The following is a 16,748-nucleotide window of genomic DNA, read 5'->3' on the forward strand; positions in this document are numbered from 1 at the left end:
TCAGGTGTTTCACGTTATGTCTGCATCATGAATAGAAATAAGCACATGATAAAATTCAATTAAATCATATCTATCAATATCAATAAGAGCGTGATGAGATAAAGCAGGCGTATAAAACAAGTGTGTAAAAAAACAGGTGTATGAAAAACCGTGTATAAAAACAGGTGTAAAAACAGGTGTGTGGGTCAGAGGTCAAGGAGGTCCCCGCACTATATTGCGCTGTTGTACAGTCTGATGGCAGTGGGGACAAGGACCTCCTATGCCGCGCTCAGTCCGTGAGTGCAGGGAGATTAGCCGTCCGCTGCGACTGGCTGCTCTTATCTCAAGTAGGAGACACTTTTAAGTAGAACGTGGAAGTAGGTTTTGGTCTTTCATAGGCTATGCTGGCCTGACGATAATAAGAAAAAGATTTACACTGGCCTTTAAGGAGGAGCAGTGTGTGTGTGTGACTGTGTGTGGTGACTCTGTCATTGACCATCATGGTTGTAGTGCTGTGTACTGTAAATCAACATGCATTATTCAGCCTAATCTCTACTCCTGTGTTTCCCTCTGCTCCGCTCCCAGGTGTGCTCCAGAGTGTAGATAATGATCAGACATGGTGCCTTGCCAGACCCATGTGATGCTGAAGTGGCAGGAGCACCTGAACAGCTCCTGGGCCGCCGAGGACAGTGTTCAGACGGCCACTAGGCAGGGCGCGGCCGCGCTCTACGACAAGCTCCTGCACCACAAGGAGGTGGTGGGCCTGGCCCAGCCCGTGCAGGACCTCATCGGCCCCCGCCTGCCGGACTTCCAGTACGAGTCCAGTGCCTCGGAGGAGAAGGAGGAGTACCTGTCGGCCCTGCTCCACAGCCAGAGATGCCTGGCCCACCGCATGCTGGCGCGGACCCCCTACGCCCTGGGCCTCCACCGCAGGCTGGTGGTGCTCCAGAGGATCTACTACGCCCTCCACAGCAAGTACCACGACAGGTTCCGCACGCAGCCGCCTCCCCAGGCCGGCGTGGCCGGCGGCGCCGAGGGCGGAGCCCTGGAACCCACCGCCGAGCCCTGGCTGCCGGGCAGCGCGTCCAGAGCCAAGTCGGGCACCGACGTCCTGATCGAGATGGGCGTGAGGACCGGACTCAGCCTGCTGTTCGCCCTGCTGCAGCAGAACTGGCGGTACGCGGCGGTGGCCTCCGAGGACCCCGGCGCCGTGCTGTGCAACGACGTCCTGGCCACGGCCGCCGCGGTGCTGGCCTCGCTGCCGCCGCTCTCCCTGGCCAATGAGAATAAGATCCCGGTCGTGGGGCTGGACTGCCTGGCGCAGGTGGCGGACTTCCTGAAGAAGACCTCCGTGTGCAGCGTGGGCGGCGGGGCGGACCGGGCCGGTCGCAGGCTGGCGCTGGAGCTGCTGCTGGGCCTGGCGGTGCAGAGAGGCTCCCTGAGGTTCCTGCTGGAGTGGGTGGAGGTGGCCCTGACCGCCTCGGGGTCGTCGTCGTCCTCCTCTCTTCATCGAGGTCCCAGTTGGAAGCGGGCGTGGGCTTCGACCTCATCCATCAAACCCTCCACCAGATGAGGCAATACTCGGTAGGTGTAAACAGTTACGCGTCTTTACGTTGTTATCCTTCAGCCGTTTCATTGCCGGCCGTTCGCCGAGCTGCTCAAATAACCATCCGTTCCCTTTGCGGCTCCCTGTCCTTCACTCCGCTATAACTGCCAGCCGTCACCATCAATAACACCGGGGGTGGGGGGGGGGGGGGGGGGGGGGGGGTTATATTCAGCTCTTTTTATAGATGACGTGTGATGGTGGATGAGGTTGGCCGCTGTGGGCTGCCCTGTCCTTCCAAGACACGACACGGTATTGATTTGAAAAAGAACCCCCCGTTGGAGCCCGAGGAAGAAGCAGTGACACGTAGTGAAGGATTAAGATGGAAGTTACTCTCTCTAGATGTGCGCGTTCACCCATCCCCCCCGCAGGCCGCTTCAGAGTGTCCGTCCCACCGACGAGAACACCCACCGCTGACCAGGGCGCCGGGCGGGAGCGTTCCTTCCTCCCGCAGTAAATGAGATCTCCATCATGTCGGTATTCTAGTGTGGTGTGTTGGCCTGCTGCCTGGGGATAAAAGCCTTGTTTCTCCTGCTGCCATGCGCCAGCCAGGGTCCTTAGTGTCAAGTTGATAAATCTACTCTCCTTAATCAATAAGAAATGTTCTGCACAGAAAGGTTTGATGTGATTGAGGAGTTCCCCCACCGTAGATGTTTTTCAAGTTGACCAAAATGTATTAAAACGAGAAGACCGAACGGGCTGCTGGTATTGAGACGTTCTGTCCTGGCCTGTCTCTGGCAGGGGGGCGGGGCGTAGAGACAGGGGGGCGGGGCGTATTCAGACAGATCTGGTTCCGTTGATTGACGCTCCTAAGGCTGTGACGTTGACATCTGGCGGTGGAGCTGACGCTGCCAGGTTTATATAGGGATTTGATGCCCACTGGGACACACACTCAACATCTATACACTACACTCGAGGCACTGTTGAGTACTTAGGATGAAAAGTGTCCTTCAAGTGACCTCTGTTCAAGTAGCCAAATGCTCTTGTTGCCTTTTTTTCTGAAAGTGTCACATTATGCTGTTTGTTTTTACGATACCTCCAGGGTTTCCGGGGAGACTCTGGCAATACTCAAGTGCTGAAGAAGGATGCGGATGGACTCTGTAGTCTCTCCCAGGTGGCTCTCTGCCTGTTTGAAGAGGTAAGACGAAGAAGAAGAAGAAGGGTAATTGCCAGCCAAGAACGCTGGGAAGGTCTGTGCTCTAATGTTCCAGATTTGAAAGAACAAAGTTGTCAGTGAGGTCCTTTGTTCAATGTGGAGTTAACGATGTTCAGTCAAACTTTTATAATTACTATCATGCCAGTTAGGTTACCTTGTGTACAGTGTTGCCAACAGGATTTTGTGAGACTGTGGTGGGTGAACCTGGCCCTCTAGGGGGGTCAGGTTCATTATAAAACTGTGGCGGGACCCGCCACAGTCTAGGTAATTAATGGGAAACACTGTGTGTATACTGCACCTTGTGTATACCGTTTACTTTTACTTTGACTCATAGTATACATTCAGATACAAATTCTTTATTGCCTATATTTATTGTAACATATAATATAATCGATAAGGCATACAGATCCTCATCTGCACCTTTGTTTACACTGTTTATTTTTTTCATATTTTTATATTCAGAGTTAATTATATTGTTTACACTGTTTATTTTTTCCTCATATTCAGATCAAACTTTATTGCCTACGTTTATGTATTTCTACTATTACCTCCCCTCCCCCCTCCCCCATGCTGCTATGATGCCCGCATTTCCCCAATGGGATCAAGAAAGGAATATCTTATCTTAAAGGGGCACTTCACCAAAACAAAAACAATGCTGATTTATTTTGCACAAGATCTCACACTCACACACACACATCCAACAACTCTAAAACTGTTGTGCAATGTGCACACACTCATTTCGTTTTTGAGAGTAAATTAGTTTCAATATGGCCACCAGTGATGTCATCGGGGGGACACACTGAATCCTTGTTTTGTGTTAACACTTTGATCGCCGGGGTTAAATTCATAATTTACCATCCCTCGCCAGCCCTATTTAACATGGAGAAGTTCCCCTTCTTTGCAGGGCTATAACTTTTTAAATTGTATTGCTAAATTGACATTACCATGGCCCATTCAAAGTCCTATATCTATTGTTCAGGGTGTAGCAACGTTATACTTTTTCATTCACATATTCATACTAAAATACGGTCTAAAGTATAAGTATGTTTTTATCGTTTTCTGCAGCTTTCTCCAGAACGTGATTTATAGCCCTAAATGCATTATATTGATGATTGTATACAGTTTGATAGCAATCGGCGCGAGATAAAAAATTTCAACTGCACGTACTTCTAGAAGTTACTACGTATGATCTGATGTTGACCGGATGGGCGGGGGGTCGTTTATAATTCCGTGGTGTAAGATCCTGATCAAACTGGCCAGTATCACGTCTTCGTCTGGTTGGCTCTCCATCCAATTCCTCTGCGTTGTGTCATTTTAATGGTCCTGACGTCTCCGATACTGGCGGATAAGATCCTTATCTCCCCCGTTAGTGCAATCCATAAACCATACTAATTCTCCACCTCCGTAAGAATTCGACACTTCGACACCGTGAGATACCTTATGAGGAAAAGCGTTGTTTTATTGCTATAAACAGAACCTCATAATCAGATGTTATCAGATGTTATCAAATTGTATCGTCCTTGAAGAGTCTATTCTAATGATCTTTCGGTGTGTTCGTCTATCGTCCTTTTGTTATTCAGTCCAATAGTGGTCAGGCCTGTTCGTTAGCCGAGACCATCCTCGTGGTAGCCGAAGCTAATGCTGATGTGGCATTCTTCCTCCCCCCCCCCCCCCCCCCCCTCTCAATGAGAGGAGAGAGTGTCTTCGTGTGATCTCAGTCCTACTCGCTCTTGGTCAGATTCTAGTCTGCCCTCCACCCGGAAACACCGTTCGACTTATAGATGTTCGTCGTCGCAACGACGGCCCCGCCTTCTGGTTGTCATGCGACGTGTTGTCATGACAACTGCGTTAATAACCTTTACACACATCTCACGTTTCATTAAGATGAACCTCTCTCCCTCCTGCCCTGGGAGACAGTACACTCTAATCTCAGATGTTCTTACAAGGAATGTCAACAAACACCCTCGCTGGCAGTGTATTCAATCCCCTGGTCACCGTTCTATCACCGTCTTCCATGCACATTTCGATCACCGTTTTAGCTGTGATCCTCTCCCCCCAATCTATACATCACATACATTGAAAAAGCACCCCAAATCCTTCAGTGGGCAACGTTATATCATTCATCTAGTGTGGGTGATATGATCATTAGAGCAGTTAGTATAGAAGACATTACAAAATAACGCTGAAACTCACTGTAGCTTCCTCTCGCCGTTGGGAGATGAGTGTGGAACAGAATTTTTTCTATTATGGGATGTAGAAATACCCGATCCATTTCCAGGTTGTATAATAGTATATACGTCCAAATCATGTTGTTTATCGAGTTATTGGCAACGGATCGATATCCATTGTGTCGAGCTCGAGTCCCGGACCTATAGCGAGTGATCGGACCAAATTGAAATGAGCACCAGCTTCCACTTCCCTGTTTCTTCCCTGGGCGATACGCCGATCGGCCACCAGATGGCGCTCTTGAACCGTTAGAGAGTTGACAGGGGCTCACCAGTACATATAATGTCTCCGGGGGAGAAATATGATTTCGATCACAGATTTTTGAAATATTGATATCAAAGTTGCTGTCCAGCGTCAACGGCAGAATGAGCATGGCGGGGAATGACGTGTTTCAGCGTCAACGTAAAGGGTTAATTACAGCACCATGAAATGATGAAAAATAGCAATACCTACCTTGTCTTATAGGGACTGCTACCTTATCATTTCATGGAGCTGTAATTAACACAATACAAGGATTCAGTGTCTCAAATATTAATATTAATTCATATATTAATTTACTCTCGATAACTGTCAAAGTAAATGAGTGTGTGCACCACAGTTTGAGTTTTTGGATGTGTTCGATTATGTGCAAAATAAATCAGCATTGTTTTTTTATTTGGTGAAGTGGCCCTTTTAAACATTGACTGTGCAGCATTTCATTGTAGATGATGATAATTATTAGATTCGATTGAAGTGTATTGTCACATTATACCAGAGGCGGCTGCTAGGGATGGGTACCTTTCACATTTGAACCGATACGGTACCGGTATCTGTGAATCGATACCGGTACCCAACGGTACCTTTTTTCGGTACTTTAGTCTCAAGAAATTATATTTACCTACATCGGTCGTGAAAAAAAAATCCAAACTTCAAATAACTACAATTTCGACCGTTTTCGGCTTGCCATTGCTCCGACTGCTTTGTTGTTGAATCAAGTCAAATCCTAGGTAGGCATATATTGTGCGTGTGAACGTTGACATGAAAAGAAAAAAAAGGTAAATATTTTCTTTTTTTTCTTTTTGGTATCTCACTTGAATCGATACTCGGTAGTACTGACGTGTTTCGGTTCGGTACCTCAAAAGTACCGAATTCGGTACCCATCCCTAGCGGCTGCTGACAATTTTTTTTGGTGAAGCACAAATTATTATATAATATTTATAAAACATCCCCCAATGTGTGTGTCAGTAGTGGCTGGTGAGTTAAAAAATTGGGGAGGACGGGAGAGATAAAAAATTGTAATAAAGAAGTACAGACACAGTGTGGTTATAAAGACAGCAGACAGACACTACAGTTAAAGACAACAGGCACTAGTAGTAAATACCTTTGAGTAACTATTGATACACACCTCACTTACACACATCACAACAATAGCTTAGTCAAGAAGGCAAATCAAAAACTATTTGTTTACAGCAAGATCAGACCATTTCTCATCCTCACTGTTTCAAACACATCTACATGCAATTTCTTTGCAATTTCATGCAAAAAGAGCTTATAAAATGCATGGTAAATGTCCACCCTGGACTCACCACTGTACTGCACTCTCACACTTCCCTGCTACAACCTTTCAGAACTACACAAAAAATCTAGCCACGTTCTATTTTATGCTCAAATAACACTTCCCCAACACTCACAGCTTTACTGCCAAGACACAATAGGCTACAAGTCAAGAAGTATCACCACATCAATCCCACATGCATTTCATTCCAGTACCGGCTTACACAAATAATTATGGACTAAGATCATTCTTCCACACAAACAGCAAAATCTGGAACGAGATCCCATTCCACATCCGAGCAATAACCTCCATCTCACATTTCAAACAGGCCTACAAACAACACACACACACACACACACACACACACACACACACACACACACACACACACACACACACACACACACACACACACACACACACACACACACACACACACACACACACACACACACACACACACGCAGTGCACATAATAAACACAACAGCCTCAGCGGGCCAACAAATCGCAGCAGCTATTTACAATGCAATACACGAATATACAAAATAATGCTCAAAATATGTACACTTCCTACCTTATTATGAAGTCCATCCTCCGATCATTCTTTGTGAATTCTGCGATGACTTTGTCATAAATGTCGGATGTCTTCATTCTAATCTGTGCAGCATCTGTGCAGTCAAACGCCGCTGTCCGACAACAAGTTCGGGAGTTGGACGTCATCTTGCAATAATAATCCTTTTCTCTTCAAAAGTCATAATTGCATGCTTGAGCAGCGCTGGTCTGTCTGCGTCACGCACTCGCATAAGCCCATATATGGACCAAGTTGCCAACTAAGATAGTCTCGAAATGTCTGCAGAAAGTTGATGAAGTTCAACAATTGAATAAAGATCTTAAAATATTAATGATTATATTAGGCAAATTAATGTTCTTCTTCAGACTCCAGTCTCTTTCCAGGCAAATTGCACACGTGAGATGATGAAACTTCTAGAATATATTGACGCCAGTCCAGCTGCGCAGGTACGCAGGCATTGGCAATGCCAGGCATTCTCTGATTGGATTTCAAGGCTGTCAATCATTCAATCCCCGTTCGTAAATGGCAAGAGCAATAATGCACGGACCGGGCTTAGATGACGTTAATAGCCTATTTTGATTGGCTATTATATTCATAAGGTCAGCCCGTGCAGGGAAAGTTGCACCTGAGTGATTGACAGCTAGCCATTACTGCAGTGAGCACTGCAGGCCTGATCAGAGAGCTCAGAGCTGTCACTTGGCCATTTTTGAAAAAAAAAAAACAGGAAAACATTTCTAATAATAATAATAAAAAAAAAAGTATATATATATATATATATATATATATATATATGTAAATTAATAATAATTATGAATTATGAGTGAATTTGTGCTTCACGTGTTGTCATTGAATAACCTCCACTGCATTATACAGTACAACGAAAAGAAGTTTGGCATCCAACCAGAGTGCACATGTAACGGTAAAGTGCAATAGTAATATACTATTGTTAGATTTCAACCATAATCAGCCAGTATCACCTCTTCCTCTGTGTTCGTGTAGTTTCTGCGTTGTGTTTATCTCTCTCTCCGAAGTCGACCTTCTCTTACTGGCTGTATATCGATGTCATCCCCCTTATATGCAATCCGTAATCATAAGAATTTGACACTGGCAACGTGATACCTTTCTTGGAAAAACGTTGTTTATTCCATAAACAAAGCCTCGTAATCAGATGTAACCCCTTCTGCATTGTCCTTTAAAAGTCCTAATTCATTCGTCTCCACCGTCTCTCCTCTCATTAGTCCGATGGTTCTGGGCCTTGTCGTAGCCAACCACCATTGTCCTGTTAGCCGAAGCTAATGATGATGTGTCATATTCCCTTCCCCCACCCAGCGAGGGTGGGGAAGGATGAAAGTCTCTGATCCACGTCTGCTCGCGTCAGCTTCGTGTCTAGATCTAACCTTACCCGGAAGAAACTCACATCTCATAACATTCTCCCCATAACAACGACAGGCCCGCCCCCTCTTCTCGTTACTATGTGACACGCTGTCTTTGACAACTGGTCCTTTGACCCAAATCACTATAGCAACAGCGATGTCAAACTCTCCCCATAGCTCCCTCTCTGACAAACCCTGCCTGCTCTCCGTGCTTATCTCGATTGTTGTTGTTACAAGCTGCCGAACAACCTCGGAGCCACACACACTGAGTAGATGCTGTCACCCACCGATATATATACATTATATACACATTGAAAAACATAGACATCCTTCACTATGAACAGGTGATAAACAGGTATAACATATATAAATTAGTACTACTGAGTAATAGTGCTAATCAGATGTATATGAACCTTCCTCCTCACTCTCTCTGTGTGACAGATCTGTAACCTGGCCTCCAGCTGCCTGTGTTCCTGCAGCACTGGCTCGCCCACGCCCGGGGTGGAGAACGACATGGTCATGGTGCACGTGTGGGGCAGCAACAGCAGCCATCAGCTGGCAGAGGGCACCCTGGAGAAGATCCTGCAGCCCAAGTTGGCACAGGGCTTCAGCGATGCCCAAATGGTACGGTGCAATAACACCCGTCCTGTTCCTGGCTGTGACACGCCCACCTCTGAGAGATTCTTTCATTTCAAACCGTTATTTAAACTCAAAAGGCAACTGTGGTTTCCCCTCATTTACAGTCACATTATACATACAGAAATAAGCAACAAATTTAAATAAAGAAGCATATAAAATCACAACAAGGAGACAACGGACCCCAGGACTAATGGGGATCCTTAATTAATAAACAATAAACAAGACAAGGCAAAAAGCAAGGGCGGCTGGGTGGCGCAGCGGACATTGCGCTCGTCACCAACGCAAGAGATACCGGGTTCGAAATCCGTCTGTCGGCGTTGCCTCCGGCTTGGGCCGGCCGTCATACTAACTCAATTGGCAGAGTTAGCGGGTGTGAAGTCGAAGGGTGGTAGTCTGGTCGTTGTGAACAGCGACTCCTACAGGTCGGTTGGGGCGCCTGCACAGCAAAGTCAGGAAAATGGCGGGGGCAGTGTGAGCCTCCTACAAGTTACTCCTCGCCAAATGAGAGTCCGTGCTGGCAGGTGAAAAGATGTGACAGGCTGCCTCCACATGTATCGGAGGGTACATGTGATACAAGGCTTCCATCCTCCCTACAACCGGCCAGTGGGGGGCATATGCGAGCAACGATCAGGACGGGAGGGAGAATTGGCACAAGAGGTCAATTGTGATGGGGAGAAAAATCACAGAAAAAGGAGGAGAAAAAGTATATATATACAAAAAAAATACAAGGCAAAAAGCAAGGATAACCAATCAATTAAAAGATGTACAACTTGATTGACAACGGTTGGAGATCAAGGTTTTAAACTCTGCAAAAGAGGGGATAATCTTAAGTTTTAAGGACTGTTTGAGTTCATTCCTTGAGCTAGAGGGGCATTATAGCTAAATGCAGATTTACCCTGTCCAGAGCAAACTCTTGGGACCTTAACTCATTGACCGCCATGCTTAAGTGCGCCAGAGGGCGGACTGGGAGATTTGCGAGTGCTTAAAATATATCTTAAATTATGGCTATGGGTCTAATACACTCGTCGATTATCAGTGAGTTGCTTGCAGTCAACATGTACAAAACGGATTGTTTTTTCATCGGTACATTTCCGTTTTATACCGTTTTGAATACGAGTATAGTTTTGGTGATTTCTAGTAATTCCAGAGAAAGACGCAATAATAGCCCTTTAGTGGAATACACAAAACACGTTGTACTTTTTCGGCTCATTATCGAATCTTCCTGAAATCAACGCTAGATCATCATTATTGTCCTTCCTCGTGCATACATGAAATGGCCCCCGTAGCCCCCCCCCCCCCCCCCCCCACAGCCACACATACACAGATACAGCGTAAATCGGGGTAGAAATACATATCAGATCAACGATCAAATTTATATATAATGTTCTTACCTTGTATCTGATGTAATGCAAAAGAAATAATACAATTATCTGATCGCCATTTGAAGTACTGGGCATATGAGGGGGGGAGGGGCAGCGTTGCAGATGTATAGTTGAAATCAGGTTACCTTGCCTGATTATTTAAACCACGCCTGCACGGCTTGGATCGTCCCAGAAAAAAAACTATACCATTCCCAGTGGAGTGCAATACCAGCCGGAAGGCGTAGGGGGCGGTATTTGCACTTTTGCTAGCTCTGACCCATTCCCAACGATAACATCAGGCTGGATGGATGAAAATGAATGGATGTCGCTAATAAAAGAAATAACGACCAAAACCCGACTATACTCGTGATTGGCGCTCAAGCGATGGCGAGTTAACCCGACTATACTCGTGATTGGCGCTGAATGAGGACCAGCCAGTCACTTGAACGGGTTCCAAAATTCCATTCCAATAATGATGTAGTATAAGGAGGTAACTTACCAATAATGATGTAGTATAAGGAGGTAGCTTACCAATAATGATGTAGTATAAGGAGATCGCTTACCAATAATGATGTAGTATAAGGAGATAGCTTAACAATAATGATGTAGTATAAGGAGGTAGCTTACCAATAATGATGTAGTATAAGGAGATAGCTTACCAATAATGATGTAGTATAAGGAGATAGCTTAACAATAATGATGTAGTATAAGGAGGTAGCTTACCAATAATGATGTAGTATAAGGAGATAGCTTAACAATAATGATGTAGTATAAGGAGGTAGCTTACCAATTATGATGTAGTATAAGGAGGTAGCTTAACAATAAGGGCCTTAAAAATGAACAAATACCAGTGTTCGTTGCGCCTCTCCGTCAGAGAGGGCCAACCAACCATCTCATAAAGGTTCAATACAAAACTCTAGTTTGTGGAAATTGTACTGCATTTATTATTATTTATTTTATTAGTGGTAAACTCTGGATAAACTCATAATTATGAGACACATGGTGGCTTATATGTTTGGGAAATAAAAGAACACAAAGCTTTCTTCCTCTTATTGTTATGGATAGGCTCATAGAAGCAGCACATGCAGTCACACTTTAAACGGATTACACGCACACAGCATTCAATCCGGTTTAATTGTATGAGAATACGGTGCCATTTCCAGCTGTGGCTTTAGAGATAAAAGTTTTGAATGGACTCGTCTCTCCTATACTTTCTTACTCATCGTGTTTCAATAATTCCCCTCCTCCTCCGTCTCCTCCTCCTCCTCCTCCTCCTCCGCCGCCAGATCGAAGCTGGCCAGTACTGCACGTTCTCTGTGTCGGCTGACGGCTCGGTGAAGGCCTGCGGGAAGGGCAGCTACGGGCGGCTGGGCCTGGGAGACTCCAACAACCAGTCCATGCCCAAGAAGCTGGTGCTGGAGCCGCCCAGGAACATGAGGAAGGTGTCGTCCTCCAAGGGCTCAGACGGACACACGCTGGCCGTCACCGCGGAGGGAGAGGTAGGGAGGACCATAGACCTATATAAAGGCTAGATGACTCGCCCGCACTGCTGGCCAATGGAGACCGACGTTGCCACATGGCGGCCATCTTGCCAGTATATGCAGGTGTATAAGTAGGTATATAGAGGGTTATATGCAGGTGTATAAGTAGGTATATAGAAGGATTATATGCAGGTGTATAAGTAGGTATATAGAAGGATTATATGCAGGTGTATAAGTAGGTATATAGAAGGATTATATGCAGGTGTATAAGTAGGTATATAGAAGGATTATATGCAGGTGTATAAGTAGGTATATAGAAGGATTATATCGTTAGCCTCATACGATAATTGCCTAAGTAATTTATTTGCCAAATTGAGATTTCTGCCTAACTGTACTCTCCTCACACTGCTGCATCACCCTGGCTTAGTGCCTATGTCCTCACTCCTCAGCCAATCAGAACGCTTCTTACGTTAAAAAATCCCCATCTGCCTAACTCACTCGTGTGACTTGTGCATTTTAACGTTATATACACAGACGGCGATCGCATGACTTAGGCAAGTAAAACAACTGCCTAGTGTATGACATGTATGTGTATATAAGAGGAAAAAAATGCCTAAGGGCCCGCGTCCACTTGGCGCATATTTCTAGCTGAAACATGCTGGGAGTGCGCCGGCAGAGCTGGCATGAAGCGCATCTTGTAGATGACAGAAAGAAATCTACAGCCATGCCGCGGTTTTGCACATATTATAGTATATTTGAATAACTTTATTGTATATTAATTATATATATAGTTATTGCCTGACACCACAGTTCGCCCTTTGCTTTTTATTAGCTTTTTAGTAGTGTATTCGTGTAGTTATTATTATTAGTTTTGTCGCGAATCTCAATGGTCTGTGGGAGACAGCCAGACAGGCAGGCAGCTCCGGTGTCAGGTTACAAACAGAGTGGTAGATATGAATGGCTGTGATTGGTTGTCTGAAAATGAGCTCAGCGCCTCGCTCTGAAAGTTGAGAAAGTTTCAACTTTCGGCCGCACAAAAAAGCTGAGAAAATAAGCCGACGGCAGCGCACTTCCTAGAGGCGGCCGCATGCGCTCCCTCCCCATTGGAATACATTGAAAACAGATGCGTGCGGTCAGAAATATGCGCCAAGTGGACGCGGGCCCTAAGTCATGACATATTTGGTTTAAAAGTCACCTTATTTTGTTACGCAATAGTTGTGTTTTTGTATTTTTGCAAACTTGTTGATGCACCTTGTGGAACTTATTTTTTGAAATATAAATAAAAAACTCTTACACATTTGCTGGAATTTTTTTTTCTTTTTTTTTTTCAAAAATCGTGAAAAATTACTTAGGCAATTATCGTATGAGGCTAACGATATGCAGGTGTATAAGATAAGATAGATGTATAGAAGGTATATGTGTCTCACATCTTGGTTTCCGGCAGGTGTTCAGTTGGGGAGATGGGGACTATGGTAAACTGGGCCATGGTAACAGTGCCACTCAGAAATACCCCAAAATCATACAAGGACCGTTGCTGGGCAAGGTAAGCCTCTGGGACCACAGATGCCTGTTTGGGGAATGGTAGATCGATTTTATAATACCGGTACGGCTGACATTTCTTTTGTGACAAATGCGATTACCGTCTTCTCCACAAATTAATGAATGTGGATAGGGAACACTAGCCTAGCTTAAAACTCTGGTAGAGATTTTTGTTGGCCAACAACTAGGCTAGTGGTCCGTACCCGCTTCTATTCATTTGTGCTAAGCTATAGGCTAGCTTGCAGCCGGATAGCTTTCTACTGAACGCACAGAGAGAAAATTGGTATCTATCTTCTCGCTTGACTCTGGAGAAGACTGTATTAGCGTTCCTTTAAAAGGATTTAACTAGATTTTTGTGAGTGTGTGTTTGTAGCCATTCTCCCGATCTCTTTCAGTAACCTTTTGTCTGATCTTTCCTTTGTGCGATTCTTGGTCAGGTCGTAGTTTGTGTGTCTGCTGGCTACAGACACAGCGCTGCAGTGACGAATGACGGGGAGCTGTACACCTGGGGGGAAGGAGACTTCGGCAGGCTCGGTACAGGCTCTATTTCTTGAGTTTCCCAGAATATATTTGTTTCAACAATAGGACCTCTCACGTGTGTCGTATTTTTGGCCACTCACGTCTCTCCGGAATCTCCTGCAGGAAAATGAGTGGACTATTAATAGATCGCTCCTAGCTTTGTTTGGCACGTGCAGGTCTCGGTTCCTCTACGTCTGTTCTAATATCCATTTCTCTCTCTCTCTCTCTCTCTGCTAAAGCAGGAGATTTAGAATTTTGAAGCGACGGTTTACAAATAAAAAAGGAAAAATCGCTAGCCAAAACAAGTTCAGCATTGTAGATCAGGTCACCGTGAAATTGCAACATCCGGTCATTTAGTGTATATTCCTCCTGTATAACGTCCAACTCTCACCCCACATGCAGTTTTACCAGTCCTTTTTAACAAAATTACTGGTAAATAGGAAAGTAAATCACAGTTAATTTTCGCCATAGGCAGGGAAAAAAAAGGAACCGGGTCTGGACAATGTAGGGCAATCAAATAAAATGTTCAGTTACGATTTTGTTAATTCGTTTTTCAGTTGATTTATATTTGTGAAGTTCAAGGAAATCCACTGTTTTTTTTAAAGTTCAATAAATGCGTGCCGTTTCCAAAGTCAATGAGTAATCATGTAAAATAATCATCATCTCAATATTGACCAAAGTAATCGTGATTATGATTTTTGTGAGAGGTCTATGTCGAACCGAACCCCCATCCCCATCCTACATGATTAGCGAACACTGCGGCACCTCTCTCTCTCTCTCTCTCGCTCTCGCTCTCGCTCTCTCTCTCTCACCAGGGCACAGTGACAGCCACAGTCGGAACGTGCCCACTCTGGTGAAGGATGTCAGTGGTGTGGGCCAGGCGGCCTGTGGCAGCTCCCACACCATCGCTGTGGCGCAGGACGGACGCATCGTCTGGTCCTTCGGAGGAGGAGATAACGGTACGACCGGAGCATGATATCTACCCCTGTGTGTGGTTGTCATTCTTCAGTGTTTTGACCCGATGGGCGAAGTGGCATCAGTTTCAGTTTCAGTTTATTTAAAAAGGACAGTACACATTAATCAACATTTCTGTAAATGTGCCAGTTTTAGCCAGCTGGCTAATTCGCAACTGTAGTCCTTTTGGCAAGATGTTATAAAACTATACACCTGTTGGTTGAATCTCGCTTCGGAATCCCATCTTTCTTTGAGTTTAAATATTTTTGTTGAAAGACTTCACTTAATACTGTTAAAAACTCTGATATCTTGACCGGTCAGGTGCTGCTGGCCACTCAGCACTCAGACTATTCTATTATGGCTTTTTTTATAGAATCAGTTGAGGGCAGCCAGGCCTCCGTTTACCGTGTCTAGACGGTTTAACCCTCGTGTTGGCGTCTGTGGGATCCGTTTTCAATGGTTACTAAAAGAGAAATGATACAATGAACCCATTGGCCTTGGCTCATTGTCTGTGAAGAACATTGTAAAATAACACATTTTCATTGAGTGCACACTGAGTTGTGCAGGTCCATTGAACCCTGAAAGTGTGGTTCTCATTCACGGTCTGCTTCCACCATGTTTCATTTTAATTTTTCAAGATAAACATGGTTTATTCCATATTCACGTCTTGATTATAATGGATTGTTTTATTTTTTGAGAAGTCACACTATTATTGATACATGTGATCTAGCAGAGGTAAATGGCAAACATTAACCATTACATCTCTTAAGTGTTTTTACATACATCTTTATGGCTTTATTGTTTTTAAAAAGTTCCACCAGACCCACAAGCATTGGGTGAGTAACAAAAACGCGAACACCACACAAGGGTTAAAGGCACAGAATAATGAAAGATACAAAAAAATAAGAGAACAATCAATTAAAACGAGTACAAAATAACAATCAATTAGAACAGGCACAAACCGAGACAGAATGGTTTAAAATCTTGGATTCAAAATGTCCCCAGGCTCTTATTTCTTTAACGTATTTTATAGAGTTCCAAGTGATCAGGGCAAATTTAACAATAATAATTCATTTATTTTGTATAGCGCTTTTCAATGACCCAAAGTCGCTGACCATAGGCAAAAAAACAGGGGAAACAGAGAACAATATGAATACACAGGAGTCAGTGGGGGAGACAGTCGGGAAGTGAGTAAGGGACACCGGCGGGGGGGTGGGGGGGGTGGGGGGGGCAGGAGAGGAGAGAACGTAGGGCAGGGGAAAAGGGGGTGGTAGGATGGAGGAGGGTGGTTATGGGTAAGGAAGGTTGAATGCTAGGGAGAACAGGTAGGTTTTGAGTCTGGATTTGAAGGTGGAGAGTGAGGGAGAGTCTCTGATGGTCTGAGGGCGGGTGTTCCAGAGTCGGGGTGCAGCTCGTAAAGACAGTAAAGGCAGATCTTCCAGGCTCAGCAGGAACTGGAGGGGCCTGCAGCGAGAGCCAGTCATTAGACTGCATGTTGTGGTGTGGTCTGCAGGCCCAGTCTAGCATAGATGTGATATAAGATGGCAGTTTTTCAATAAAGGCCTTGTAGGCCCAGATTGTATAAGATAAGATGATCCTTTATTAATCCCCTCTGGGAAATTCAGGTGTCAAAGCAGCATGGGGGGGGGGGGGGGGGGGGATACAGGGTGGGGCGATGAAGAGCTTCACAGTCCTATACATTCCAGTATCTTTATACACTATATAGATACAATATAAAATATAAATACAAATACAATATAAAAAGTACAAAAAACAAGATAGTCCAGTGTAAGATCCTGATCAAACTGGCCA

The 16,748-nt window shown here is 44.8% G+C and overlaps 1 protein-coding gene across 1 annotated transcript in view; it reads left to right on the forward strand.

The window, feature by feature from the left end:
* Positions 1-595: 595 nt before the first annotated feature.
* The window catches only part of LOC311237389 (putative E3 ubiquitin-protein ligase HERC1), a gene marked incomplete at its 5' end in the record, with an annotated part of 186,538 nt that continues 170,385 nt past the window's right edge, over positions 596-16,748 (forward strand). Inside the window, 8 exon segments of the mRNA XM_084325228.1 lie at positions 596-1,480; positions 1,483-1,563; positions 2,625-2,720; positions 8,885-9,067; positions 11,730-11,942; positions 13,369-13,467; positions 13,901-13,997; positions 14,798-14,941. Coding sequence (XP_084181354.1) covers positions 596-1,480; positions 1,483-1,563; positions 2,625-2,720; positions 8,885-9,067; positions 11,730-11,942; positions 13,369-13,467; positions 13,901-13,997; positions 14,798-14,941 — 1,798 coding nt within the window.

Source organism: Notolepis coatsorum, assembly GCF_963971535.1.
Source record: "Notolepis coatsorum genome assembly, chromosome: 11".
NCBI classification, from domain to species: domain Eukaryota; kingdom Metazoa; phylum Chordata; class Actinopteri; order Aulopiformes; family Paralepididae; genus Notolepis; species Notolepis coatsorum.